This window comes from Bos javanicus, chromosome X, assembly GCF_032452875.1.
Source record: "Bos javanicus breed banteng chromosome X, ARS-OSU_banteng_1.0, whole genome shotgun sequence".
In the NCBI taxonomy this organism is placed as follows: domain Eukaryota; kingdom Metazoa; phylum Chordata; class Mammalia; order Artiodactyla; family Bovidae; genus Bos; species Bos javanicus.
Window position 1 is genome coordinate 53549367 of NC_083897.1, and position 25584 is coordinate 53574950.

The following is a 25584-nucleotide window of genomic DNA, read 5'->3' on the forward strand; positions in this document are numbered from 1 at the left end:
AAAGAATAAAACATCGAGGTAGCTCAGTGGTAAGGAATCTGACTGCAATGCCGGAGACGTGTATTCAATCCCTGGGTCAGGAAGATTCCCTGGAGAAGGAAATGGCAACTCACTCCATTATTCTTGCTTGGGAAATCCCATGGACAGAGGAGCCTGGCAGGCTACAGTCCATGGGCTCACAAAAGAGCCGGACATGTCTTAGCAACTAAACAACAATAGCAATACGGATATAAGTTAATGATTAAATAAATAAGGTAGGACTTACTTACAGAGTAATTCCAAGTAATAAATGTAGGTGATATGAAGGACATAGAAAATCACCATTAGAACACCAAAGTAGTAATTTGATGCAGGTAAGACCCACTGATGAATGTTAAACCTAATGGGCAAAACTTTAAGGAAAATCAAGATATTTGCATAGCTTCAAAGTATCTCACCTCCAAATTTTAATTAATAATTGTGTTTATTTTTATACTCACAAATTCTTTGGTACTTCTTCCTCCAAGAGGTGAAGCTTAATCCACCTCCCCATTCTATTGACTATGAGCTGGACTAGATGACTGATTTCTAAGAAATAGAGTATGGAAATGGAGAAATAGAAATTTACAGAGGAAAAACTTAGCTAAGGGATCAAAGTAAACACCACCACCAATAAGTCATGTTGATATCATATAATTTATATGAATGATAAAAAGAGCTATCAACGCTGTGGTCTTATTCCCCAAATCTCATAGTAATCCCAGTTATCATGAGAAAACATCAGACAAGTCCAAATTGAAGGCCATCCTACGAAACAGCTGATAAGGACTCTTCAAAAAGTGTTAAGGTTATTAAAAACATAAAATAATAAGGAACTGTCAGAGAATGTAGGAGAATGAGGAGACATGATGACTAAATACAATCAGTATCCTGGATTGAACCTTGGGGAGGAAAAAGGACTTTGGGGAAAACTTGTTAACATTTGTATAATGTGTCTAGCTTAGTTAATAGTACTGAACTAATGTTAATTTCTTAATTTTAATAGGTGACATATGTTAACTTAGGGGAATCTAGATGAAAGGTATACAGGAACGCTCCTTACTACCTTTGCAACTCTTCTGTAGATGTAAAAGTATTCCAAAGTAGAAAGTTAAGAAAGGATTATTAGTTTACTTGGGCTTTCCTTGTAGTTCAGCTGGTAAAGAATCTGCCTACAATGTGGGAAACCTGGGCTCAATCCCTGGGTTGGGAAGATACCCTGGAGAAGGGAAAAGCTACTCACTCCAGTATTCTGGTCTGGAGAATTCCATGGACTGTATACCCCATGGGGTTGCAAAGAGTCGGACATGACTGAGCGACTTTCACTTAATTCTTGTGAGATTTCACAAAGAAAGGAAGACAAAAACCCTTGTAGTCAATTTGCAAAATTTAATCAGAAGTCTCCCCTAAGTTTTTGATTTGCTATATACTACAAATCATACCTCATACCTCGAGGCAGACCTCATTTTATTGTGCTTTGCTTTCTTGTGATTTTTACAAATAGAAAGTTTGTGGCAATCCTGCCTTGAGCAAAATGTCTATTGGTGACATTTTTGAAAGAGCATTTGCTCACTTTGTGTTTCTGTGTTACATCTTGGTAATTTTGCAATATTTCAAATTTTTATTGTTACTATATTTGTTTCAGTGATTCATGATTGATGATCTTTGATGTTTCTATTGTAATTGTTTTGGTATTTTTTATCAATAAGGTATTTTTATATTCAGATATGTATTTTTTAGATATAATGCACACTTCATAGACTGCAGTATAATATAAACATAATATTGTGACTTGCTTTATTGTGATATTCACTTTATTGCTATTCTGGAACTGAACTTGCAATATCTCTGAGGTATGCTTGTAATGCTATTATAAACACTTTTGTACAGGTTTTGCGAACACGTTTTCAATTCTCTTGAGTATATACCTACAAGTGGAATTGCTAGGTCGAATGGTAGCTCTCCGTAGAACTTTTAGGAGGACGGTCACAATGCTTTCCACAGCAAGTGCATGATTACACTTTTCCACCGGCAATGTTTGAAGGTTATAGTTCTCCACATCCTTGCCAACACTTGGTACTGCTTTTTTTGTTTAAGGTGTCAGCAGGGCTGCATTCGTTACTGAGACTCCAGAGAAGAATACATTTCTCTGCTTTTTGAGCCCCTCAAGCCTGCCCACATTCCTTGGCTCAGAGCCCCTGTGTTCTATCTTTAAAGCTAACACCACCAAACTGAGTCGTGCTCATGTTACCACTTCTCTGTTTCTACTGTCTGCTTTTTTTTTTTTTTTTTTTTTGGATACTAGCCTTGCTAGGGGATGTGAAGTGCTGGAGGGGCACATCCCCAGTGGCTCTGCTCTTCTCTAACCTTTCTGCAGAAATTGGTCCTCCTGACTGATTTACTTCTGGACCAAATTCTGCCATTTGCTTGGGAACATTTGGCCTAATGGCATCCTTTTCGGATCTCTATCAGAAAGGATCTCAATAGGTTATTTCCATGAAGCTATACTTGACAAGCTGTGATGAATGTAGGAAACTTCCAAAAATGAAAATGAGATAGAAGGTATCCTATGTGAAAGACTCAAGAGTTTTCAGCTTCTTTCAGTTTACAGAGACCCCAGGGGCTGGTTTAAGATGTTAGAAATACATCTTATAAGGTGACATTATTTCTTACATGTAAAACTAAAACAAGCTTCTCAAAGTAATAATTCTTAACACTACTTGTGGGTGATGAACAGATGCATTTCTTTTTAAAAAATTGCTTGTTGTGACCCACAAAACTGATTTCAAGAGCTGTAATTTACAGCAGTTCCCACTATGAAGAACACTGGATTGAAGGATATTTGAGATTTCTTTCTGCTCTATTCTAAAAATTAACCAGTCTACATTGGAAAGACAAAAAAGCAAAACACAGAAAAACAGCCTCGGTCTTGCTGAGTCTGGTCTTCTTGAGCTTGTTGTCAGTTAAAATAGTCAAATATTCTCCCTTTCCAGATGACAAAGTCCTACAGAAAAAGCCCCAAGTCAGACCCCCCCACCAAAATGTACAGCAGAAGGTCACCTTGGTACTTGGCATCTCAACTCCAGTACCCTCATCTGCCATTGTCCCTACCCTTTTTATAAGCAGTCTACTTTAAGGTCTTGTACTTTTCTTTTTTAATGCTTTTGCCCCGTGAATTCAGGAAGTATTCATCATGTTATTACACTTACTTCGTTTACACTTAATGTGACATGATACACATATGTGTTCATGAAATATACGTACAGCTTCCTTGGTGGCTCAGTCGGTGAAGAATCTGCCTGCAATGCAGGAGACACAGGAGACACGGGTTTTATCCCTGGGTGGGGAAGATCCCCTGGAGAAGGAAATGGCAACCCACTCCAGTATTCTTGCTTGGACAATTCCATGGACAGAGGAGCCTGGTGAGCTACAGTCCATGTGGTCGCAGAGTCAGACAGGACTGAGCAACTAACACTTCACTTTCCAACATACACACATACAATAGTGGCCTCTAGTGATATACACTAGAATTACCTGGAAAGCTTACTAAAAACGGGATCATTTGGAGTTCCCACTCTGGTTCTGGGCTTCTCTGGTGGCTCAGCTTGTAAAGAATCTGCCTGCAATGTGGGAGACCTGGGTTCAATCCCTAGTTGGGAAGATCCCCTGGAGGAGGGCATGGCAACCCACTCCAATATTCAGAATCCTCATGGGCAGAGGAGCCTGTCAGGCTGCAGTCCCTAGGGTCGCACAGTCACACGACTGAGAGACTAAGTAGCGCTCTTGTTCTACAGGATAGAAACCAGAGGTCCCACATTCTCAAAGAACTTCCCCCACTAAGGTATTTTTATGAAGATGGTGGACTCACACTCCTCGAAAACAGTAGGACATGCAAGGAGATCAAACCAGTCAATCCTAAAGAAAATCAACCCTGAATATTCATTGGAAGGTTTGGTGCTGAAGCTGAAGCTCCAATACTTTGGCCACTTGATGCAAAGGGCCAACTCATTGGAAAAGACCCTGATGAGAAAGATTGAGGGCAGGAGGAGAAGCGGACAACAAAGAATGAGATAGTTGGATGGCATCACTGACTCAATGGACATGAGTTTGAGCAAACTCAGGGAGATAGTGAAGGACAGGGAAACCTGGCATGCTGCAGTTTATGGGATTGCAAAGAGTTGGACACAACTTAGCGACTAAACAACAACAACAATGCATTCTTAAAGTTCTATCAGATATTGAATTATGAATATGATCCTTCCTGGTTGGTTGAGGACAAAAATCACCAAAGACAATTGATATTTTGTGTCTAGGGAGCTAGAAGAGGAAAGGTAACATTAACAAAAAATAAAACAAGGTGTGTACCAGGAAGATTGCTTTAAAAACTGCTTTATTAATTTCATATTATGAAAAGAATACTTTTTCTTATAACTGAATGAAATTGCCCTGCTGACAGAAAGTTATACAATGAGACAAAATAGTATTCAGTTAGAAACTGGCAAGTGGAAACACCAAAAGATTTACAAAAAAAGTAACTCAGAGAAACTACAAGCATGTAGAGCAGAGGCCATTTTATTAACCTCAGGAAACCTCTTTAACATTCAAGGTATAAGGCAAAACTCACAATGATTGTCAGGTTCAGGAGTTTGATAGGGCACATGATGTCTCATCTGCTGCTTCTTAGTCTTTCCCTTGATTTCTATTATCTGCCCCATATGCTTTTCTACATTATTTCCCACTTCATTGTGATCAATACGCCTGTTGGGTATAGCCCATCGAAAATTAGGGACAAGTCGTCTAACCCATCCCAGTCTGATATTTCCTCCAGACTTCTGGACTTTGCCCCCTCCCAAGTCGCGTGATTCCTCTCCAGTCTTCAAAGAGGCCTGGTCTCCTCGTTCGTTTTCCTGTTGGGCATCTTCCATGTTGAAACTTTCTATTGCTCGTTCCTCTTTGGAAGCCATTGCTCCTAGGAGACAGAAGATGCAACAAGGGGCTATTTTCTGGATGGAATGATCAGCACCGAGGACAGAGGCCCTACTACGCACCTCTCAGGCTTCCCAGCCCTGGTGGTCAAAGGCTTTTCAAATTTTCCTTTTCCCACCTGGGAGGCCTCCTACGCCCTCTAGGAAGCCCCCAGTCCGAGCACTACCCCCTCCCGCGCCCCAAACCCCCCATTTTCCCTGCCGATCCAGGCCCAGGTCTCTGCAGGCACCAATATGGAGGACGGGGTTGCAGGGAGCATTTGGAGTCTTAGGGTTTTCCCCACGTTCCCCCCACCGTCCCCCACCGCCCCCCACCGCCCCCCACCGCCCCCCACCGCCCCCCACCGCCCAACTGTCCCTCGCACCGACCTGGGCCTATCCTTGCTGTCTCCTGCTCCTTCCGATTCTTGCTGCAAGTGCGCCGCTGCAACACTTCGACTCGCAGACCTGCAGAGGGTCGGGGTGGGGGCAGGGGGCTGCTACAGCCAGGCGCTCGGCTCCTTCCTGGCCCCGCGTCCCCTACCCCCCAGCCACCCCCACCCAGTGTGCCCCGATCCCAGGCTCAACCGCCCCTTCTCAGTCCCCACACGCCGCGCCGACCAACATTTTATAACCCGAGAAGAACGGGGGCGGGGCAGGGGTGTGGGAAAAGCTCGCTACGGTGCGAGAAGCAGGTGTTAGCAAGGGCCTGCGGCCTTAAGGCCTCCCGGCCCGTCCCCCACCCAAGCCCCCGGGAAGGCCTACCGCTTTCGGCGGCCAAACGCCCGGTGTCGGGGCGGGGGCGGGGTGGCGTTGGAGCTGCAGTCTCCACTCCGAGGCAACGGACTCCCGAGGAGAGGTCCTCAGGCTGCGTCCGCTCGCCCGCGCCACCTTTGCCGACCCCACTCTGGGTCCCTTACCTGCTCCTCTCGCTTCTCCTGCTCTTAGGGGTCGTCCCCGGCCCGCGCTCCCTCACGGCCACCCGGAGCAGGTACCAAGAGGCGAGCCGGGTCCGACGCGAGAGCGGGGCGTGCAAGCAAGACTAGGCACTGGCCGGTCACGTGGGGCTTGTGTCACAATGGAAAGCCACGCCCTCGCCCCGCCCTTCCTGCCCCTCGGGGTCTCGCAGAGCCCTTGGTGGTGCACACACACTTTCCGTTGCCCCTCAGTCCTCCTCACCACCACCACCCGCCGCCCTGTGACACTTGTCCAGGAGCCGGCCGTAGAACCCTCCTTTCTTCACGTGTTCCTGGGCCTTTCTCTGCCGGCCACCTAAGGGCACTATCTTCCCAGGGGCCGATAGCCATTCCCATTTCTCTTCTGAGGACTTGCCTTTTCCCTCCTCTGCACCCAGGATACACCCCTCCACCTGCCGGGATTTAGGCGCAGCATTGTAGGGGATGCTAAACCCCTCAGCACTTAATCACACTTTAATGCAATATTCTAAAAAACAAAATTAATGCAAGAATATCTGTGATGAGCAAGTTGTCCCACCCACTTCACTCCCAAGCTGTTATTCTCCTTATCATGATTGTCCCCCGGTTTCTTATTTTCTCTGAACACAAATGCATGGGGGAGAGTGGGGAACAGGAAATGAGCCAAGGAGATGGTGTTGTTTCTAATTATTTTCACACTTTTTTGTTTTGTTCCTATTTTTGACTAAAAATTTCTTCTATTTATAGTTCACATTAACTTTATCTTTTATTATGGAAAATTTCAAACATACGCAAAAATAGAACAGTATCATGAAAGGCAACGTACTCATCACTGAGTGTACGCAACAACTGAAAATGTATCGGGACAACTCATGGTCAATCTTGTTTAATCTATATCCCCTTACCCACTTTCCACCCTTAGAGATTATCTTTGAAGTAAATCCTAGACATATCACTTTGTGCACTTCTGCTGCTGCTGCTGCTGCGGCTAAGTCGCTTCAGTCATGTCAAACTCTGTGCGACCCCATAGACGGCAGCCCACCAGGCTCCGCCGTCCCTGGGATTCTCCAGGCAAGAACACTGGAGTGGGTTGCCATTTCCTTCTCCAATGCATGGAAGGGAAAAGTGAAAGTGAAGTCACTCAGTCGTGTCCGACTCTTAGCGATCCCATGGACTACAGCCTACCAGGCTCCTCCGTCCATGGGATTTTCCAGGCAAGAGTACTGGAGTGGGGTGCCATTGCCTTCTCCGTTGTGCACTTCTACAAGGACTCTTTTAATGACAACCACTATGTCATTAACATGTGCTTAAGTCACTTCAGTCGTGTCCGACTCTTTGCGACCCTATGGATCATAGCCTGCCAGGCTCCTCTGTCCATGGGATTCTCCAGGTGTGAATACTGGAGTGTGTTGCCATGCCCTCCTCCAGGGAATCTTCCTGACCCAGGGATGGAATCCATGTCTCCCTTGTCGCCTGCGCTGCAGGTGGATTCTTTACCAATAAGCCACTGGAGAAGCCCCTTGGCTATGACAATTTGATGGTACTGTGTTTTGGTGAGTGTTTCCTGCTTTGTTTGTTGAGCTTCTCCGATGTGTGTGTTTGTGATTTTCCTTGAATTTTAAAAATTCTATCCATCATTCCTTCAAATAATCTTTCTTCCTTCTCTCTTTCTCTTTTTTCTTTCTGTTCCTCAGACTGAGTAATAGACTTATCTTAAAGTTCCCTGATTCCTTTTTCTGCCTGTTTACATTTGATGTTGAACCTTGATATTGAATTTTTCATTTCAGCTTCTGTACTTTTCAGCTTCAGGATTTCTGTTGCTTCCTATTTATAATTTTTTTCCTGTTTATTGATATTCCCTATTTGGTGAGACATCATTTTCCTGGTTTATTTTAGTTCTTTATCCTTTACCATTTTGATCATATTAAAGACAGTTGATTTAAAGTTTTTGCCTATTAAGTCCAATCTCTGGGCTTTCTGAGTAACGTGCATGCTAAGTTGCTTCAGTCATGTCTAATTCTTTGTGACCCCATGAACTGTAGCCCACAAGGCTTTTCTGTCCTTGGGATTCTCCAGGCAAGAATACTGGAGTGGGTTGCCATGCCCTCCTCCAGGGGATCTTCCTGACCCAGGGATCGAACCCACATCTCCTATGTCTACCTGCATTGGCAGGTAAGTTCTTTACAACTAGCACCACCTGGGAAGCCCTTCTGAAGGACAGTTTCTATTAATGTTTTTTTTTTTTTTCCTGTGAATAAGCCATATTTTATTTGCATGCCTCATAATCTTTTTCCTGTTGAAACTGGACATTTTGACTATTACTATGTGATACCTCTGGAAATCATATTCTTCCCTCTCCCCTGGATTTGTTGTTGCTGGCCATTGTGACTTGTAGTTGAATTTTTCTTTAGAGATTTTTCCAAAACTGTTTTGGTAAAGTCTTTATCCTTTATCATGTGTTTCCACTGAAGTCTGTGTTGCCTAAACTTAGTGGTCAGCTGGTGTTTGGACAGTTTATATAAATCCCCGGAGTCAATGAAAGTTAAGAAGAAACACTCTTCCAAGTCTCTGCAGATTGGTCCTTGCTGGGGAACTCATTCAGTGTTTAGCCAGGCAATTTACAACTCTCTTAGTTTTTACTTCCTACTTCAGACTTGCCCTGGGTAGCTCAAATGATAAAGAACCTGCCTGCAGTGCGGAAAACCTGGTTTCAATCCCTGGGTTGGGAAGATCCCCTGGAGAAGGAAATGGCAACCCACTTCAGTATTCTTGCCTGGAGAATCCCATGGACAGAGGAGCTTGGTGGGCTACAGTCCATGGGGTCGCAAAAAGTCAGACACATCTGAGTGACTAACGCTTGCTTTTCTTTCAGAGTCTGAAGGACATCCAGAGGTGAAAGCTTGGGGTCTCCTCAGGCCTGTAAAGCACATTCCCATTCTGGGCATATGTGTGGTCTTCTTGATCCCCCTGTATATTTGAGAACTTTTAAAAGCCCTTATTCTCCCATGTGTCTCCTTTCACAACCTCTTCCTCCCAGTTTTTTCATTACGTTTATTGTTTATTCTGAGTTTTGTCCTTTGCCCCAGGCAGCTAGGGAAAATATCTGAGCCTTTAAATGCTTTTAGCAAAAACCACTTTACTCCTTGGGAAAGCTCCGAATCAGGCAAAACAAAGATAAACATTCTGCCAGATGAGTTGAGATCCAGAGCCACAATTCACTGAGAATAAACTCCATAATGCTCCTTCTGGTACTAGCAACCTTCACCAGCTGATCTGGGGTGTTGGGGATGACTACTCGGCAGTTTAGAATACCACAGCACTCTAACTACAATACAGGAGCTTCTCTCTTCAACAGGTTTTTCCCTGGTTGCTGACAAATGGAATGTTTCCTGTCATATCAGTAAACAAAGGATGTCACAGTCATCAGCAATTGTAGCCACCACTGAAGGTGAGCTGATGAGTCCTGAGGGAACTCAGGGAGGAAAGAATATCTTCCATTTAGAAGCCATCAGACTGCAAACACTTCCTACTCTGAGCCCTGAGGAAACTCAGGGTGTGAAAACACAGGGTACTGGCCCCAGATAGCTGAGGTGCACATCAAATGAATGATTACAGTGAGTCCAGACTCTTGCATCTTCCCAAACAGAGAAAAGCACTAAATTCTGTAACTTGACATATCCGGTTTCTCTAATCAACAGCAGTCTTTGGATGTTCCTGACTACCTGCTCTTTGTTGCAAAACTCCTATATATCCTAGCTCCTCTCTCACCTCCTTGGAGCAGCAGTTTCACAGAGCTACCTGGGATGCTGTCTCCCCAGCTGCAGCCCTCATTTTGTACCAGATAAAACTTAACTCACACCTCCCATATTGTGCCTTTTTTCTAAGGCAACATTGCTGTAGTTGTTTGTGTTTTTAAAAAATTAGATTCCAGTGTGATGCAAAAGTTACTCTGCCATTTTTTGAGATGTCTTCTCTCTGTGTTTTTAAACTCTCTACAATATAATGTCAGCATGCAGTTATCTTTCAAAATTCACCTAAGAAAGCAGTACAAGATTATGCTTGATTTTCAGTAATTTTAAAGTGGAATACTCGGTTAATTATAATGTTTGGTACTTTGTCACAAATAAATTTATATATTTGACTTGATTAAAAAACATGCTTTCTGGAATATAGCTATGGGAATTTCATAGTTTGAAATATGTTTAAAAGTTATTACAAGGTTAAAAATTATAGATGAATATCAAAAATAAGTTTTGTTACCATTGTGAATAGTAAATATTTGGGTACTGTTTGAGTTCTTCTCAATTAAAAAATCATTTCTATTCAAAACAAATTTACTTAAGTTTCAAAGGTTACTAGTACATGCTTTCCCCTTTTACCTCATGCTCGTACCATGTCTGGTTACAGGAGCATTCCTTCCCTCAAGTCTCTCAAAAATAATCAGGATAAAAGATGAGTGAAAAAATAACTACACATGACAAAAGATCCTGAAAGTGAAAGTGAAAGTTGCTCAGTCCTGTCCGACTGTTTGTGACCCCAGGAACTATACAGTCCGTGGAATTCTCCAGGCCAGAATACTGGAGTGGGTAGCTTTTCCTTTCTCCAAGGGATCTTCCCAACCCAGGGATTGAACCCAGATCTCTGACGTTGCAGGCAGATTCTTTACCAGCTGAGCCACAAAGGAAGCCCCAAAATGATAATAAAACATCATAATGAAATAGAATATGTCCTAGCAGCATTAAAAAAAAAAACCCATTTGTGCAACAACATATTTCTAGTCATATGGAAATCAGCACTTGCATTAGGTATATTTCTAGTCATATGGAAATCAACACTTGCATTAGGTATATTTCTCATTACACAAGTATACTTCTTCATTCAATTCTCCACATCAAGGATTTCTGGCATAAAGTTACAATACAATATCCTCTGACAGTCTCCCCTCCCCTAATAGGCAAGACGTGGCTTGCAAAATAAACATCATAGTGGGTTATATGCAGAGGGAAGCAGGCCATTACAAAAGGAGGGATAAGTCTAGTGAAGTGGGAGAGTTACTTGTTACTTGTCCAAAGTGGATAGAACACATAAACAGCCACTCCACGGGTTTCTTTTGGGGCTATCCTAGATAGAAAGACCCATGGCTGGGCCCACTCTAAAGAGGTTCATCCTAGGGGTAGCATATTGTAAAGGAAAGAGCACAGCTGAATTGGGAGATGAACACCTGGGCTCTTGATACTGGTTCTGTCATGTGCTCACTGAAGACTCTTGAAGTTCATAGGTTGGGAGTTCCTTGGTGCCCATTTTTGTCCACAGTTCCCTTTCATTCCACATTCTCTCCTTTGGCAGCCATCTCACCTATACTTATATCTTCAATTGCCATTCATCCACATATGATTCCTGTGTTTCCCTCTCTAGGTCAGTCTCTGATCTAAATATCTTGCTACATTCTTAACATTCCCACTTGGGTATACAAAGGTATTGAAAAATCAAGATGGTTCATCATGTTCCCACCAGAAAGGATCCATTATACATTGCTCATCCCGGTTGATATCACTACCTGTCACACAGATAATCAGGTGAAACAACTGAGACTCACACTAACACCTCCTTCTATATCCCCCATCCAGCTCTCAAATCTTTCATGAGTTCATCTGTTTGTTCATTCTTTCATATGTCCTCTTGTCTAGTAGAAAGAAGACTATTGCTGGCTTAAGGGAGAATGGGGATAATCAATCACACAATCAAAGTCCTAGAGTGATCCATTGCAATTAGAAGGGGCTACTTCAGGAAGTTTTTTCACAGCAGGGAAAGTAGGGAGCATAGGTGGTGAGGCAGGTAAATTGGTATGTTTGGTGCTAGGGGCATATAGACAATCTCTTCTGTGATATTTTTGATATGCAGACAATCCGCATCTACTTTTCCAAAGAAACAAGAAGCCAAAAGAACAGTTAAAAATGATGAGGTCTGAGAGGGTATTGAAGTTTTGAACACAGACTAGATTGTTGTGCCACAGGGTTCTCAGATATTGAGAAAGTATATTGACTATGAAAATGTGGTAAAATTGCCAGCTAGGCCTGAATTCTTTTCCATATCTTACAATAGCTTCCCTTGTACTTTTTTTTCTCACAGCTCTCCCTGCATTTTCCACCAGGTTCCAGCCACACTGGTTTTTATCTTTTTCTGGAATAAGTCATACTCACTCCCACTTCAGAGTATGCTATTCCTTAGGCTAATATCAAAAGATTGCATACACACTCAGCTCATTCTTATCATCAAGGTGCTAGCTGAAATGTCACGTCCATAGCATGGCATTCTCTGGTCACATAACACGGTGCAGCTCCAGGTATCATCATGTACATTGTAGTCAAAGTAAGTGATGATGATCTTTAAAGTTGTCAAACTGGGGGCCCTGGAAATCCTTGACTGCTCTCTACAGAAATGTTATTTTTGATCCCATTTCTCTGTTTTATTTTCTTCATGGCACTCCTTGCTCACTGAAATTATATTAGTTATTTTATGTGTATCCAAAAAAGAATAGAAGCCCTATAAAGGGAGGGGCCTTTCCTGTCTTTAGCACTCAGTAAACAAGGCAATGGCACCCCACTCCAGTACTCTCGCCTGGAAAATCCCATGGATGGCGGAGCCTGGTAGGCTGCAGTCCACGGGGTCGCTAAGAGTCGGACACGACTGAGTGACTTCACTTTCACTTTTCCCTTGCACACATTGGAGAAGGAAATGGCGGCCCACTCCAGTGTTCTTGCCTAGAGAATCCCAGGGACGGGGGAGCCTGGTGGGCTTCCGTCTATGGGGTCGCACAGAGTCGGACACAACTGAAGCGACTTAGCAGTAGCAGCAGCAGACAAGTGCTGCATGGCTCGATTGTTACCTACCAGGTACACTAATACAGAAACAGATAAAGTTGAATGGCAAAACCACATTCCTGAGTTCTAGACTCCAGGGAAAGTATTTAGCAGGTCTGGGTTAAGGTCTTAGAAGTTGTGATTTTTACAAGATCCCAGCTGATTCTTATAAAAGTGACCTGTGCCTCATGCTTAGGCCAATGCATATCTTTTAAAATGTTGTTTTACTCATTCTCAGACATAAATTGTGGCAATATTTTCTTAGGTTTGTCTCCCAAAGTAAAAGAAATAAAAGCAAAAATAAGCAAATGGGACCTGATCAAACATATAAGCTTTTGCACAGCAAAGAAAACCATAAACAAAATGAAACAACAACCTACAGACTGGAAGAAAATCCTTGCAAAAGATTGACCAACAAGGGACTAACTTCTAAAATATACAAAGAGCTCATACAAGTCAATATAAAAACAAACAAACAACTCAATCATAAAATGGGAGAAGACCTAAATAGACATTTCTCCAAAGAAGACATTCAGATGGCCAATAGGCCCATGAAAAGTTGCTCAGCATCGCTAACCATTAGAGAAATGAAAATCAAAACTACAATGAGGTATCACCTCACACTGGTCAGAATGGCTATCACCAAAAAGTCTAAAAACAATGAATGCTAGAAAGAGTGTGGAGAAAATGGAACCTTCCTACACTGTTGGTGGGAATGGAAATTGGTGCAGGCTCTATGGAGAACAGTATGAAGGTTCCTTAAAAAAAAAAATAGAGTTACCATATGATCCAGCAACCCCACTCCTTGGCATATATCTGGAAAAGATGAAAACTCTTATGTGAAAAGCTACATGCACCTGAATGTTCATAGCAGCACTATTTACAATAGTCAAGATATGGAAGAAACCTAAATGTCCATTGACAGATAAATGTATAAAGAAGATGTGGTACATATATACAATGGAATATTACTCAGCCATAAAAAGAATGAAATAATATCATTTGCAGCAACATGTATGGACCTAGAGATTATCATACTAAGTGAAGTAAGAGAGAGAGACATATATGATGTCACATGTAGAATCTAAAAAATAGTACAAATGAAGTTATTTACAAAACAGAAACAGACTCACAGACATAGAAGACAAATTATGGTTACCAAAGGGCAAGTGGGGGGAGGGATAAATTGGGAGTATGGGACTAATAGATGCAAACTACTATGTATAAAATAGATAAAAAATAAGGATGTATTATATAGCACAGGGAGCTATACTCAATATCCTGTAAAAACCATAGTGGAAAAGAACCTGAGACTTCCTTGGATAAATCTCTGTACTTTGAATTCAGGGGGCATGGGTTCAATCCCTGGTCACTGAAGATCCTTCATGTGGTGGAGTGTGGCCAAAAAAAAAAAAAAAAAGAACCTGAAAAATAATATATATTTCTGATTTAACAAGAATGTAAACATTTGCCATTTGCAATCCGTTTTATTTTCACTTCTTTAAATTATTCATTAACTGATATAATATACAAAACACCAAATGAGTATTTTGTACCTAGAAGGTAATGATGAGTTTGTCCTGGTATTCTGAATGCTAACATTCCTGAGTGGCTAGGAGGACTCCATATTTTTATCTCGTTTAATCAATGAGGCTGGTGGAAGGGAGTAGCCTCTCCAAAAGGCCTTTATGATGAGAACATCTAACTCTCATTTCAATGTTTTACTTAGCCAAGTCAGTATCGCACTGTGTGCTTCCTTATCAGCATCAGTGCCTTAAGATCAAAGTTCACACACTTTTCTGATGTTAAATCTAAAAGTCAAAATAAGACAATTGGAGAGCTTTTTAAATAGAAGGGTAGGGGGAGATTTTCTTCCTCTACCCTGGACTCGACTGTAGATGATTCAATTAAATGGAAAGGATATAATGACATTCTTTCTCTAGGACTCCATCTGGCAGCCAATTCTTCATAACAAACTGGCACAGAAACTCGTGTGGGCAGGTAATGAATTTGTATGCTTATCCCTTTATGCTGTTACATTTTCAAGTAAGAGGGAATCCTCTAGTAGTCAAACTTTTCCATTCATGTTCAGGACATCTCTTTTAAGGATGGAAGGGGCACTTTAGATCAGATAGAGAGAGACCTTCTGCCCTTACTGGGCTTCCCTGGTGGTTCAGAGGGTAAAGCGTCTGCCTGCAATGCAGGAGACCCAGGTTCGATCCCTGGGTCAAGAAGATCCCCTGGAGAAAGAAATGGCAACCCACTCCAGTATTCTTGCTTGGAGAATCCCATGGGCAGAGGAGCCTGGTGGGCTACAGTCCATGGGGTTGTCTGCCTTACTAGGCAGGACTACACCCACTCTCGGCTGGAAGAAGTTACAGAAGAAAAAGACTTCTGCCCCAATTCCCAAGAAATATTTTGAGTATGAAGTCTCTCAGTGGGGAGTTGTTAAGGGTGACACACTGACTGAAACCACCCACCCTGACCAGCACCATAGTAACCATTTGCATGAGTTATTTTATAACAGGAGGTCCTGGTAAGGAACACAGAACTAACAAGCCACCATCAACCAGAAAAATTCAGGAAATGTCAAAAGGAGACACCACATGTCCTACCACTTCCCAGAATCCTTCTCGCTGTCATCTACCTTGGCTGAGCAATGTGAGTGCCACCAGGAAGAACCCTGAATCAGAATGACTGGACAAAGAAAAGCCAGAAACTAATCCCATCACCATAAAGCCCAAGACTTTGAGCCACATGGCAGAGCAGTCTTCCTGGGTTCCGTTACCCTCCTGCTCTCCACCCAGGTGCCCCTTCCCAATAAAGTCTCTTGTTTTGTCAAAAAAAAGAAAAAGAATGTAGGGGCAAATTGGGAATCAAAATGGCATCTTCTAAAGTGCCCCACTAGGTGCCCAACATTGGTACTTTAAAAATGAGGAAGGCTGAATGTCAGAGCAGTTAAATATCATTTTCAGGTCCCACAGTTAAAAGGCTAAGACCATCTCTGTGAGGGTTGTCTGACTCTAGTGACCATGGTCTCACCACTCTTCCACTTGAACTTCTCTTCTATATGGTGGCCTTGAAAGGATGAGGAATGAGTGAGTTTATGCTTTCTGGGTAGGAAAATCTGTGTGGAGTGGTACAGGTTACCAGGGGATTTGTACTAACATTTATCTGCCTCCATTTGAAGATTTCTGATAGATACACAGGATTAGAGTTCATGTAAGAAGTCTGGGATGAAATGTGGATAGGATCCTAGCAGATACCTAATACATGCATGGTAGCCATGTTCTATTTTATTCTTTCTTGTCTTTTTTCAACTTTTACCGGTTAAAATTTTTTTTTAATTTATTTATTTTAATTGGAGGCTAATTACTTCACAATATTGTAGTGGTTTTGCCATACATTGACATGAATCAGCCACGGGTGTACATGTGCTCCCCATCTTGAACCTCCCTCCCCCTCCCTCCTCATCCCACCCCTCTGGGTCATCCCAGTGCACCAGCCCTGAGCACCCTGTCTCATGCATAGAATCTTGACTGGTGATCTGTTTCACATATGATAATATACATGTTTCCATGCTATTCTCTGAAATCATCCCCCCCCGCCACCTTCTCCCACATAGTCCAAAAGACTATTCTATACATCTGTGTCTCTTTAGCTGTCTCGCATATAGGGTTATGGTTACCATCTTTCTAAATTCCATTATATGCGTTAGTATACTGTATTGGTGTTTTTCTTTCTGGCTTACTTCATTTTTATAAAACTCTCACTGTTTGCAGAAGACATGATCCTCCACATAGAAAACCCTAAAGATTCCACCAGAAAATTACTAGAGCTAATCAATGAATAAAGTTTCAGGATATAAAATTAACACACAGAAATCCCTTGCATTCCTATACACTAACAATGAGAAAACAGAAAGGGAAATTAAGGAAACAATTGTGTTCACCATTGCAACAGAAAGAATAAAATACTTAGAAATATATCTACCTAAAGAAACAAAAGACCTATATATAGACAACTATAAAACACTGGTGAAAGAAATCAAAGAGAACACAAAAAGATGGAGAAATATACCATGTTCATGGATTGGAAGAATCAATATAGTGAAAATGAGTATACTACCCAAAGAAATCTATAGATTCAATGCAATCCCTATCAAGCTACCAATGGTATTTTTCGCAGAACTAGAACAAATAATTTCACAATTTGTATGGAAATACAAAAAAAACCTCAAATAGCCAAAGCAATCTTGAGAAAGAAGGATGGAACTGGAGTAATCAACCTGCCTGACTTCAGGCTATACTACAAAGTTACAGTCATCAAGACAGTATGGTACTGGCACAAAACAGAAATATAGATCAATGGAACAAAATAGAAAGCCCAGAGGTAAATCCACGCACCTATGGACACCTTATCTTTGACAAAGGAGGAAGAATATACAATGGAGAAAAGACAATCTCTTTAACAAGTGGTGCTGGGAAAACTGGTCAACCTCTTGTAAAAGAATGAAACTAGAGCACTTTCTAACACCATACACAAAAATAAACTCAAAATGGATTAAAGATCTAAATGTAAGACCAGAAACTATAAAACTCCTAGTGGAAAACATAGGCAAAACACTCTCCAACATAAATCACAGCAGGATCCTCTATGACCCATCTCCCAGAATAATGGAAATAAAAGCAAAAATAAACAAATGGGACCTAATTAAACTTAAAAGCTTTTGCACAACGAAGGAAACTATTTGACTCTTTCTGAGCCTGATTATTGTCTCTGCGAACTAAAGTTGCTGGACTAGGTAACTGGTAAGGTCCCTTTCTGCTTTGTTTTTATAAGGACTAAAGATGGCTACTTAGTAGTTTTTGGATGCTACAAAGTGAGTCAGAGTTCCTCATCAACACCCCATCCCTCCTTGTAGGCTGTACTTCAGCCATATCAGACTGTCTCCTGGCTGTGTACCCCAAGCACATTGGGTACATTTCCTCTTCCATGTTCTTTGCATAGTCAAGAATATCCATATCGGTATTCCACTTCCTGGAGTGGGGTGCCATTGCCTTCTCCAGAGGGAGGACTAGGGTTCCCTTAAACTCACATAACAGACTTTTCTAGATGTGAAATGCAGCACAAGACCCTGTGCTTCCATTGCTATTACCTATGCAGTCTCTGAGCCTCATGACAGACAGATCCTACCTGATCAGTAAAATTTGGGATGATGGTATACATAGTATCTAATTTGCTTCCTCCTCTATTCATGATTAATTATGGACATATTTTCAGAAAGTAAATCTCTCATTACAACAACAATTTGCAAATAAATGTAAGACCAGATTCCAATCTCCTGTTTTAAAATGTTATTTTTATCGTAATTACATAAGTAGTAAATTTTGGATGTAAGGTAAATTCAAACAACACAGAAATACATATAATGTCTATATTTTGCCACAGCCCTGGAGATATCCATTACTGCAGTTGGTGTATGTATAATTTATATATAATGTACACTATTTGAAGAGCTTTATAGAAATACCATTTTGTAGAACATTCTCCACATCCAGCCACCTGTAAATGATGAATTCAGTGTTTACACATTGTCCTGGCAATGCAGAAGAATCAGAAAAACTAAAGACTGTTTATCATCTTCATCAACTTTTAGGCCTTGAACCCTTACATTTTCAACATTAATACAAACTGGTTTATGATTCTCTTTTCAATGAAGAGATAAACAAACATACCAAGACCCCCCCAAAACGCTTCCTTACAAATCAATATTCCTGAACTACATCCTCCCCTCTCTCTTTTCATTTTCACAAACAATAAACTTCTCAAAACAGCAGGGAACTATTAATATAGTCACAGTCTCCACTTTCCAACCTCCCTGTCATTCCTCAGCCCGTCCTTGTCTATTGCCTCTCCATTTAGCTCAATCTGTTCTTAACAAGGTCACCAATGGCATCATTGTTATAAAATCCAAAGGGGTTCCTTTCAGCCCATATATATAGCCCATATATATACAGGAGCCCATGTTTCTGATGAAAATAATACATGCTCTTTGCTTCACCTTGTTAAAAAATCACAAACTTATAGAAAAGTTGCTGGTATAAAACAAAGGATCCTCTGCCCCACCTCCTTCTCTGGACCCTAAGAGAGCAAGTTGCCAACACAATGCTGATGCCCCGTAGCTCCCAAATACTTTAGAGTGTATGTTTTAAAGACAAGAATATTCTCCTGTGTAACTAGAAGACAACCATCAAAATCAGGGAATTATCATTAATAATATTTATTACAAGCTAATCCTCAGACCCTGTTCAAGTTTTGCCAGTGGTCTTAACAATATCCTTCATAGCAAAAGGATCCAGGACAGAATCTTATATTGTCATGTCTCTTTAGTTTTCCACAGTCCAGCAAAGCTCCTCAGTTTTTTCTTGACTTTGATGACCTCAACATTTTTGAAGACTGTGAGTCAGTCATTTTAAACCCTCTCCTCCCTCTCTTCCCTTTCCATTGCTTACTGCCTTGAGACTTTCAGAGCTACAATTCTAGATCTGATCACCAGCGGTATTTGTCCACATTGACTACATTTTACAAACGAAAAGCTATAATTTTCTTTCTTTCTTTCTTTTTCTTCTGCTCTTATTTCAGTGACTCATCAAACTGTTTACTATTTCCATTATAACTTTCAAGTCTGTTTTGTGTATGACTTCTCTGGCATGTGATTGATTTGCACTAACACTTCACCTAAGAAATTACATAAATGGCAAATACGTACATGAAAAGATGATCAACAGTATTAGTCAAAAAAACAAACAAAAAACAAACAAACAAAAAACATTATTAGTCAATACGGAAATGTAAATTAAAATTACAATGAGACATCACTACACCCTGTGTGAATGGCCAAAATGTAAAATAATGACTACACTAAGCACTGACAATATTGTGCTTGGAGGATTGAACCCTCGTACACTGCTGATGGGAATGAAAAATGGTACAACCACTTCAGAACCAGTTTGGCGATTTCTCACAATATCAATCTTACATCTGCCATATGCTCCAGCCATTGAACCCCTAAGTATTTACCCTACCGAAAGAAAGCATGTGTTCATCTAAAGACTTAAATACAAATGTTCATACTGGTGTCATTTAAAAGAGCTTCATATTGGAAACAACCTCATATCCATCACCAGATGAATGGATAAAACAAATTGTGATATATCCGTATAACAGAATACCATTCAGCAATAAAAAGAAATTACCTATACAGTCAACAAATTAATAAATCTAGAAATAGGCTGAATGAAAGAAGCTAGAAAAAAGTACATTCTGTACAATTCTATTTACATAAAATCATAAACAATGAAATTAATTAATAGAGACAGAAGTCCAGTGGTTTCCTGGGAATGGAAAAGATCCAGGGGAGGAAGTTTGAGGCCAGAGGCAGGTGGGTGGGGAGGTTACAAAGAGGCAGGAGGAATTCATTGGCTCCTTTGTAGTGTTAGTTTCATGATATAGACATGAGGTAGGAGGTAGATGGACCCCCACCACCCAGGAAAAGCAATTTAATTTCCTTCCCTGTGGACAGAAACTCCAAATCATCAATAGCAGAACAACTGAGAGGAGGCTGGGCCCTACCCAGATAAGAAATAAAAGATCACATATTATTCATTCTTACTCTTCAGAGGCACAGGTCAGTAGTGGCCTGCCAAAGGGACAGGGTTTCTGGATGCAGCAGACCTGGGAGGTGCAGTGTGTGGCGTGAGTCTTCTTCAAGGAGGTCACCATTAGCTCCACTATAGAGCCACTGAGCAGATGACCCACAAACTAGAGACAAATTATACCAAAGAAGTTCTCACACTGTTGTAAAAATTCTAGGGCCCATCACAGATTTCCCAAAGTGGGGATGCAGCAAAGGGACTGAGAACTCCCAGGGAATTTGACTTTGAAGGCCAGTGGGATTTGATTACAGAACTTCCCTCAGACTGGGGAAACAGACTCTTGGAGGGCACAACAAAACCTGGTGTGCACCAGGACCCAGGAGAAAGGAGCAGTGACCCCACAAGAGACTGCGGCAGACTTGCCTGTGAGTGTCTGGAGTATCTGGTGGAAGCATGGGTTGACAATGGCCTGCCGCACAGTCAGGGGCACGGACTACAACAGTCCTGGGAGCTGTGGTGTGCTGGCATAAGTCCTTTTGAAGGAGGTTGCCATTACAGCCATTACCCCTACCGTAGCTTGGCCTCAGGACAAACTACAGGCAGGGAACACAGTCCTACCCAGCAGCAGAAAATTGGATTAAAGATTTACTGAGCATGGCTTTGCCCAGCAGAGGAAGACCCAGTATTCCACACAGCTAGTCCCTCCCATCAGGGAGCTTGCACAAGCCTATTATCCTTATCCATCAGAGGGAAGACAATATGCAAGCCACAATCACAGAAAACTAGTCAAACTGATCATCTGGATCACAGCCTTGCCTAACTGAATGAAACTATGAGCCATGCCGTGTAGAGCCTCAAGACAAACAGGTCACGGTGGAGAGTTCTGACAAAATGTGGTCCACTGGAGAAGGGAACGGCAAACCACTTCACTATTCTTGCCTTGAGAACCCCATGAACAGTATGAAAAGGTAAAAAGATATGACACTGAAAGATGAACTCCCCTAGTTGGTATGTGCCCAACATGCTACTGGAGGAGAGTGGAGAAATAGTTCCAGAAGAAAAGAAGAGGATGAGCCAAAGTGGAAAAAATGCCCTGTTGTGGATGTGTCTGGTGGTGAAAGTAAAGTCTAATGCTGGAAAAACAATATTGCATACGCACTGAGAATATGAGGTCCATGAATGAAGGTTAATTGCAAGTGGTCAAACAGGAGATGGCAAGAGTGAACACTGACAGTTTAGGAATCAGTGAACTAAAATGGATGGCAATGGATGAATTTACAAATGGGAATCCCTTATGATTATACAGTGGAAGTGACAAATAGATTCAAGGGATTAGATCTGATAAGAGTGCCTGAAGAACTATGGATGGAGGTTTGTGACATTTTATAGGAGGTGGTAATCAAAACCATCTCCAAGATAAAGAAATGCAAAAAGGCAAAATGGTTGTCTGAGAAGGGCTTACAAATTGCTGAGAAAAGAAGAGAAGCGAAAGGCAAAGGAGAAGAGGAGATACACATCCATCTGAATGCAGAGTTCCAAAGAATAGCAAGGAGAGATAAGAAAGCCTTCTTCAGGGATCAATGCAAAGAAATAGAGGAAAACAACAGAATGGGAAAGACTAGAGATCTCTTCAAGAAAACTAGAGATACCAAGGGCACATTTCATGCAAAGATGGGCACAATAAAGGGCAGAAATGGAATGGATCTAACAGAAGCAGAAGATATTAAGAGGTGGCAAGAATACACAGACGACCTATACAAAAAAGATCTTAATGATTCAGATAACCATGATGGTGTGATCACTCACCTAGAGCCAGACATCCCAGAGTGTGAAGTTAAGTGGGCCTTAGGAAGCATCACTACAAACAAAGCTAGTGGAGGTAATGGAATTCCAGCAGAGCTGTTTCAAATCCTAAAAGATGATGCTGTGAAAGTGCTGCACTCTCTATGCCAGCAAATTTGGAAAACTCAGCAGTGGCCACAGGACTGGAAAAGGTCAGCTTTCCTTCCAATAACAAAAAAGGGCAATGTCAAAGGATGTTAGAACTACCACACAATTGCACTCATCTCACATGCTAACAAAGTTATGCTCAAAATTCTCCACGCCAGACTTCCACAGTTCGGGGACCGTGAATTTCAAGATGTTCAAGCTGGATTTAGAAAAGGCACAGGAATCAGATATCAAATCGCCAACATCTGTTGGATCATAGAAAAAGCAAGAGAATTCCAGGAAAACATCTACTTCTGCTTTATTGACTATGCCAAACCCTTTGACTCTGTGGATCACAACAAACTGTGGAAAATTCTTAAAGAGACGGGAATACCAGACCACCTTATTTGCCTCCTGAGAAACCCGTATGCAGGTCAAGAAGCAACAGTTAGAACCAGACATGGAACAATGGACTGGTTCCAAATTGGGAAAGGAGTACATCAAGGCTCTATATTGTCACCCTGTTAATTGAATTTATATGCAGTGTATATCATGTGAAATGCCAGGCTGGATGAAGCATCAGCTGAAATGAAGATTGCTGGGAGAAATATCAATAAACTCAGTTATGCAGATGACACCACCCTTATGGCAGATAGCGAAGAGTAACTAAGGAGCCTCTTGACGAAAATGAAAGAGGAGAGTGAAAAATCTGCCCTAAAACTCAACATTCAAAACACTAAGATCATGGCATCTAGTCCCATCACTTCATGGTAGATATATGGGGAAAGAATGGAAACAGTGACAGACTTTATTTTCTTGGATTCAAAAATCACTGCAGATGGTGACTATGACATTAAAAGACGCTTGTTCCTTGGAAGAAGAGCTTTGACAATCCTAGACAGCATATTGAAAAGCAGCGACATTACTTTGCTGACAAAGGTCCTTATTGTCCAAGCTATGGCTTTTCCAATAGTCATCTATGGGTGTGAGAGTTGGACTGTAAAGAAAGCTGAGCGCCAAAGAATTGATGCTTTTGAACTGTGGTGTTGGAGAAGACTCTTGAGAGTCCCTTGGACTGCAAGGAGGTCGAACCAGTCCATCCTAAAGGAAATCAGTCCTGAATATTCATTGGAAGGACTGGTGCTGAAGCTGAAGCTCCAATACTTTCGCCACCTGATGGGAAGAATGGACTCATTAGAAAAGACCCTGATTCTGGCGAAGATTGAAGACAAGAGGAGAAGGGGATGACAGAGGATGAGATGGTTGGATGGTATCACTGACTCGATGGACATGAGTTTGAGAAAACTCTGGGAGACAGTGATGGACAGGAAAGGCTGGTTTGCTGCAGTCCACAGGGTCGCAAAGAGCTGGGCATGACTGAGGGAGTGAACTGAACTGAACTGAAATGGGCCTCAGGACTACTACAAAGCAAGTAGCTGCTAATGGATTGACATTCCACTTGTTAACTCTCTTTCCCATGAGATCAAAGGACCTTCTCTACTTTTAGGGTAGAATCTCACAGGAGTATTTCTTTTTATTTTCTTAAAATATCTATTTATTTATTTATTTGGGGTTGTGTTGGGTCTTCATTGCCACACTCAGGCTTTCTCTAGTTGCAGAGAACTAGGGCTACTCTTTGTTGCAGTGCACGGGCTTCTTATTGTGGTGGCTTCTCTTGTTGTAGAGCACAGGCTGTAGAGTGCACAGACTTCAGTAGTTACTGCACATGTGTTCAGTAATTTTGGCTCCTTGGCTCCATAGCTCAGGCTCAGTAGTTGTGGCACATGGGCCTAGGTGCCCCATGGCATGTGGGATCTTCCCATACCAGGGATCGAACCATTGTCCCTTGCATTGCAAGGCAGATTCTTAACTGCTGGACCAGCAGGGAAGCCCAGGAGCCATTTCATAACATGCTTTCATCCAGATCTATGAACTCCCTAGAGCCAGATGTCATATTCCACCACGAAGTGAAGTGTTGGGGTCTCCAGAGGACCACTGCCCTTGAACCTGGAGTAGAAGCTCCATCAGCCATCAGGACACAGGTCCTCAGAACCTGCCTCCTTCAGACACCTGATATGAGCAAGGGCATCAGCATGAGGAACCCACTCCAGTACTCTTGCCTGGAATATTCCATGGATGGGGGAGCCTGGTAGGCTACAGTCCATGGAGTCGCAAAGAGTCAGACAGGACTGAGTGACTTCACTTTCTTTCTATAGTTCCTTTTGGAAAAGGAAACGGCAACCCACTCCAGTGTTCTTGCCTGGAGAATCCCATGGACAGAGGAGCCTGGTGGGCTATGGTCTATGGGGTTGCAAAGAGTCGGACACGACTAAGCAACTAACACACACACACACACACACACGCACGCACATATCAGCATGAGAGCTGCACAAGGAAAGACACATCCAGCAATCACCATGGTTTCCCGGTGTAACTGCGTGCCCTGCACGGTGCTAGGCACTGGGTTAGCTGACAATGACATTGAAACAACTGGGTAGTGATGAAAACAACCAGATGTTACAATGAGCTTCCCACCATGGCCTTTTTCTTCTCCTTTCCTCATCTATCCCTTAACAACAAAGTTGAAAAGGAGTAAGAAGTGGCCTGACTTCATACAGATGTTCATGATCCCGCAATAACCACAGGGCCATAGGCTTACTCATGTGTTATCAGTGAATGTTCTCAGCGATCCTGTGGGGAAAGCAATCTCATCCCCATTTTACAGAGGGAAAAACTGAGGCTCAGAGAGAGTCGCTACCTGTCTCATCTCCTGCGCTCCTGCCTTAAGGAGGAAAGTGGCTCCAGGACACCCCTGGAGCAGGACGCCACACTCACTGGGGCCGGGTGGGACCCCAGAGCTTTACCTACGAGACAGCGGGACACCGAGCCCCAAAGCGGGAAAGCGGCGGCTTGAATGCGGATCCCTTTGTCTCCCCACAGCCCAGGGCGATCCCGCCCCCACCCGCTGCCGGGCCCCACACCCTCAACAGAGTCCCAAACACCTCAAGATTGAACCTGTGGTACTCACAGGTTACGCGTCTCGGCAGAAAAGTCGTCACGGTCGGCATATTTACGTCAGGTTTCCATGGCAACGGCGACACGCAGGCTAGTCCGCCACATCCGGAAATGCCTTTTCACCCTCCTTCACCACCCTGGACTTCTGTGAAAGCAGAGCACATTAGCTTTGGCTGCCAACAGAAAAAGCGTACTAATTAGAGGT

The 25584-nt window shown here is 42.3% G+C and overlaps 1 protein-coding gene across 3 annotated transcripts; it reads right to left on the reverse strand.

The window, feature by feature from the left end:
- Positions 1 to 4391: 4391 nt before the first annotated feature.
- Positions 4392 to 25525, reverse strand: BEX4 (brain expressed X-linked 4). 3 transcript variants are annotated; one of them, XM_061409267.1, is made up of 3 exons: positions 25393 to 25525; positions 5373 to 5450; positions 4392 to 4987 (listed from the first exon to the last, which is right to left on the reverse strand). In XM_061409267.1, exons 1-3 carry the CDS (start codon positions 25430 to 25432, stop codon positions 4620 to 4622), a joined length of 486 nt encoding a protein of 161 aa, XP_061265251.1. In that variant the 5' UTR covers positions 25433 to 25525; the 3' UTR covers positions 4392 to 4619. The 3 variants fall into 3 exon arrangements, with proteins under 3 accessions (XP_061265251.1, XP_061265252.1, XP_061265253.1); XM_061409268.1 differs by lacking the exon at positions 25393 to 25525 and adding an exon at positions 5903 to 6048; XM_061409269.1 differs by lacking the exon at positions 25393 to 25525 and adding an exon at positions 5748 to 5772.
- Positions 25526 to 25584: the final 59 nt, after the last annotated feature.

Coding starts and splice junctions, on each gene's coding strand:
- BEX4 (XM_061409267.1), bottom strand. CDS start 25,432: ATGCCGACCGTGACGACTTTTCTGCCGAGACGCGTAACCT. Junction 5,451..25,392: donor TCTGCCGAGACGCGTAACCT/GTGAGTACCACA, acceptor GACCCTCTGCAG/GTCTGCGAGTCGAAGTGTTG. Junction 4,988..5,372: donor GACAGCAAGGATAGGCCCAG/GTCGGTGCGAGG, acceptor TCTGTCTCCTAG/GAGCAATGGCTTCCAAAGAG.